Source organism: Triticum dicoccoides, chromosome 7A (assembly GCF_002162155.2).
Source record: "Triticum dicoccoides isolate Atlit2015 ecotype Zavitan chromosome 7A, WEW_v2.0, whole genome shotgun sequence".
Classification (NCBI taxonomy): domain Eukaryota; kingdom Viridiplantae; phylum Streptophyta; class Magnoliopsida; order Poales; family Poaceae; genus Triticum; species Triticum dicoccoides.
Window position 1 is genome coordinate 672,203,353 of NC_041392.1, and position 4,866 is coordinate 672,208,218.

At 47.7% G+C, this 4,866-nt stretch overlaps 1 protein-coding gene across 2 annotated transcripts; it reads right to left on the reverse strand.

Moving 5' to 3' along the window:
• Positions 1 to 919: 919 nt before the first annotated feature.
• Positions 920 to 3,668, reverse strand: LOC119331441. 2 transcript variants are annotated; one of them, XM_037604597.1, is made up of 3 exons: positions 2,600 to 3,668; positions 1,722 to 1,968; positions 920 to 1,364 (listed from the first exon to the last, which is right to left on the reverse strand). In XM_037604597.1, exons 1-2 carry the CDS (start codon positions 3,565 to 3,567, stop codon positions 1,917 to 1,919), a joined length of 1,020 nt encoding a protein of 339 aa, XP_037460494.1. In that variant the 5' UTR covers positions 3,568 to 3,668; the 3' UTR covers positions 920 to 1,364; positions 1,722 to 1,916. The 2 variants fall into 2 exon arrangements, with proteins under 2 accessions (XP_037460494.1, XP_037460493.1); XM_037604596.1 differs by having other exon boundaries at positions 2,045 to 3,668.
• Positions 3,669 to 4,866: the final 1,198 nt, after the last annotated feature.

Genomic DNA, 4,866 nt, shown 5'->3' on the forward strand with positions numbered 1-4,866 from the left:
TTTGGGCTCGACGGGTCTAGACTCCCTTTAAGCCATGTGATTCATCCAAAGTTGGTTGAATGGCCGGGTGTCCCCTCGCCGGAGACATTTGAAGCTTGTATTTGTGTGGCGGCACTTCAGTGCCACCCGGTGTGGCTTGGGGAGGCTTCACCAATGCTCATATGTATCCAATGTTACTTGGACGATGATTCGCCTTTTATCTCTAATACTCTGGTGGCGACACTTTTATTTTGTGAGCGGTGATTCGCCTTCAGCCTAAACTTGCTTGTGTGGGGCTATGTAGCTTCGGCAATTGCGCCTTCACACAATGGTTGGCCAAGGCATCATTGTTGTTGTTGTGGAAACAACTGGAGATTAGGGCTCAAAGCAGTATCATTGGTAACATGATCGCAACAAAGACTAATTGGGCGTATGTATAACGGCCTTAGCCAACTAAACAAACAACCTTAGAGCGAAGTTTGTCATGCACTAGCAAATTCGACACTCTTAGAACATAGATTCAGACTTCTCGATAGAGTACTACCTAGTCCAATGTTTAAAAGGCATGGAGGGAGGTTTGGTAGTAGGGTAAGTTGTACCTCGACACCCTCTCCAAACTTCTCCTATTCTGATGGAGGGTTTATATAGGCTATGGATCCTTGACAAATGACAAAAAAAAAAAAAACTGCCATTAAGGCAGTAGATGCAGGATAAAATCTTTGGTCCATAGGCCCACAGTGAACTAGTAGAGGGAAGAGTTCATAGATCACGGAGACAACTTATGTTCTTGGGCCTTAGTGTATGCTTTGATGGGCTAAATAGGATCGCCAGGTGGGATTACTGTTCTCACAACACAGTGCATAAAAGAACTCTTTGTGTTCCTGCAATCTGCTAACCAGTTATCACTTCTGCTATAGCAAAACAAGATGATGACACATCGTTAAAAATTCTGAATGTTTCAAGTTCAGCAACAATTATATGACAATAACAAGAACATATCGACATTACTATATATAACATGCATCCACAGCATACATACTTCAAAATACTAAATGTACATTTTGAAGTTTGACAGCACAACCCCCAAAAAAAGTATTATGGTGCGATCAGCCCGTTTGACTGAACAGGTGTTCTCCCTGGCTTAGCAGCATCATTTATACAACGGGCAAATTTTACGTCCCATCGTGGATCAAAATAGATTGAATCCTCTTCAGGCAACCAGCCCATAAACTCACTTCTGCGCATCCCATGGTAGATAAGTTCATCAATGGTGAGTCCATATCCATCAGAAGCAATTTCTTCAAACTCTGCATCACACCCATGGTATGTTCCAGAAGAAGGATGCACAAGTCTGGTCCCTCTATACTCACAGTGGTAACAACGGCCTTTTACAGAGCAAAACAAGAAACGATAATTAGCTGCAAGTCAACACAACTTACCAAAACCACCTTCTAAATGACAAAGTGTCTCGCGTTAACAGTCAAGTAAATCTTTTGCTTATAGATAAAACAGTTTCAGCATCTACCACTGCACATAGCACAAAAGGGGTATTTCAGGACAACAACAGCCTAACAATCCATTTCAATCAATCATTTCATTCTTAGGTAGTTTAATCCACAGAGGGTGTAGCAAACATAAAAACCAGTGCCTAGTGTTTGTGTTTTGGTTTATGAATGCGTGCAAAACTAGTAAAGCAGCATCTATAAATGCAGAAAGCTTAAGCAGGCACAAGAAAAGTTTACCATCATCAGTTGATGGATCTACCACAAAACAACGCAGCACATTTTCATCTTCATCAACATTGCTACATTCAACGAAAAACAGAGTTGGGGCTGTGCCAGCTTCAGAAGGTGAACCCTTTGGTGCTGCATAGAAGTTGATATGACAGTATGGGTATCCATCTACGAGGTCGTAGAAACCGTACTCCCCATTCTCTGTTACTTGTGCATCCACACCACATATAACATGAAGCTGATACTCAATCTCCTCCTACAACAAGGCAGACAGTGTAATAAATCAGTGAGCACATTAGCAGTAGTGAAGATCGATTGGAAAATGAACCCACCACAGATTGCTTTGAAAAGTCTCTCAGTGCAGCTTCAACCGTGTCACGAAAGAAAATTTGATCATCCTCGAACCTTGCCTGGCGGCGTGAGACAAAACTAGACGCACAGGGCGTCAATTTGGGAACTTTCTGGACTGACGGCCTTAGAGATACCAACAGGGCAGAGATGTCACCGACTTCTCTGGAGGATAACGTGTGTGCAGTGGTTTTCACAAGTGATCGCACGGAGGACATGATTGATGGCGCAGTTGACAGGGCAAACTCTCGTAGCGCTTTTGGGTTGGGATGACATCTACCTGAGCGGCCATCTTGTACGCTTTCTTATAGGATCCAGACAAATGATGATCTTCTAGCTGCAGTTTTGAAATGGCTTCACGAAGGTTGGCATTAGCCTTAAGTAGATATAACATGGCGACATTCTCGGCGAGTTCAGGGAATAGGGCACGAACAAATGTCACAAGGCCAGCCATTGACCGTTGTTCCAAGCGTGCAAGGCTTTTAGTGCAGAGCATGTCTATCAGAAACTCATCTTGAGCTGGGAATGCAGTGTCATACCAAATGGTGTTGAGTAGGACGTTGGAGACAGGGTCATCAATGGGGCCGAAGCAGTAACCAGCCTTGAGGAGGCCGCGATGGTGGCGCTCGCACAAGGCGTCCCTTGGAAGGTTTGCAATTGCCTCGAGGTAGATACTGTGGATTTTATCCAGAAGCACAGAGCTGATTGATGCTCTTAGTTCAAGGGGAACCTTCATCCCCTTCTTGCATTTCATCCACCTAGTGAGATGCGATCTTAGAGTTCGAATCTGAGACGCATCGAGGTGGCCAAGCCCGAGCCCCGGCTGAGGTAAAGTGGGGAGCAGCTTCTGAAGACGATCGGTGGTGTCTGGTGCTGAAGTCGGAGGGGATGACATGGATGACCAGGTGGCCGTGAATGTGGAAGGGCAGGGGTGCTTCGCAGTGGTGGCGGCGCACTTGAGGGCCACCGTGACGGCGGTGGTCAAGGGGGCTATCTTGGTGGTAAGGGGGGAGGAGCAGATGGCCGATGTAATCCCACGGTCGAGCTGGACGAGGCGGGCGGCCAAATCGAGATCAGCCTTGGCCAGCCGCAGGTAGCGCAGAGCTTCCCGCCTGTGTAGGTAGCGGAAGCGGCAGACGAGGAAGGTGACGAGGCCGCTGAGCGACCGCTGGACGACGCCGTCGCCGGAATCTTCGAACAGGTCGCCGTCGCCGTCGCTGGAGTCTTCGAGCAGGTCTGCCTCGATCTGCGACCTTCTCTTCCTCTTCTTGGACATCTTCTTGGTGGTGCCGTCGTCCTTGCTGCTGGACACGGTGTTGAAGATGATGTTGGAGACGGGGTCGAGGAGCCCGAAGCAGAAGCCGGTGCCGAGGAGCGAGGGGATGAGCTCCGGCATCTCCTTCACCGGCAGCCGGCCGAGCGCCTCCTTGTAGTACCCACGGATGTGGCCCAGAACCTCGGACGCGTCGCTGGAGCGCTGTTGCGGACTGCTCACCTTGTCGCCCATCGGAGCGACTTCTTTCTTTCGCAGGCGCGGCGGCGGCTGCGACGACGACGGCGGCGCCGGCGGGATCGCCGTGAGAGGGTGTGGGTCTAGGGTTTGTTAGGAGGATATGAACGCTATACCGCTGCGCACTTCGGACGGAACCAAGGATGAAGTGGACTATGCGGGCCTGTCCACTTCCTTGGTGGATCTTCAGTATTGGGCTGGCCTCACTGTTTTACGGCCTATTTGATTTATAGAAAAAGTTTTTTTTTGAACAATTACCCTGGGGGAGGGGAGGGTCCTCGCTTTTTTTTAACTCAGTCCAAACTCACACACTCATACATATGCACATATAGTCATCCTAATGAATGAACGCGCACCCTACCCTTATGAGCACCTCCGAGAAAGTGAGCTGGCACATCATCTTTAGATTGACAAAGTCGCCTTCCTAGTCGATCGGAACATCTCCTCCCACTGAACGCACATCGTCACTCTGAAATAAATCCAGGAAATGCGATCGATGGTGCCAAGTTTAGGACTTGAACCCTGGTAGGTTGGGGATACTACTCTCCTTCTAACCATCCAACCACATGTTGGTTATTACTCAAAAGGGCCAAAAGCGGCCAACTTACAGAGATGTGATAGAGCGCGAGGCAAGGTATTGCCACCATGACATGTCAAACCTTCTTCTTTGAATCCCTAAATCTAGATATCCAAAGTGTAAAGTCACTAACAACGTTTCGAATAGTTACATCAGACGAGTGAGACTCATTACGAAAGACATTTGCGTTCCTAAAGTCCCAAATCATCCGAAGGATGAAGAGGGCAACCGGGGGCAAATGTCGTTGTCGAGGCCAAGCAGGGAGGGCACGTTGTCGATGGAGGTAGGAGTGGAGGCCCAACGCGTCCAAACATGAGAGGCACGGGACAAGCGATAGGCATTCTTGGTTGAGAACGGAAGCCCATGGGTGAGGTGCCTCTCAGCATCAATGTCACTATGCTCGAAATCGTACAACAAAAACAACACAACAACAAGCTCGATGGAGGCAGAAGTGGTAAGACAATTCTATCAAGCCAAAAAAAAGTAGAAAGGTCGTTATTAGTGAACACAAAGGAGATATTTTGTAGAGTATGTAGTTTGGTGTTAATTGTCTTCCAAATGAAAGAAGGGTTTGAGGTTTTGTTGGCAATAGTAGTCGAGTAGCGGTAGTGGTACCAATATATCCAAGATAGGCTAGGGCTCTGAAGAAGTTTGTATGCAAATTTCATTAGAAGATAATTAATAGCGGATAGGGGTACATGAGCTACTAGAGCAGTGAT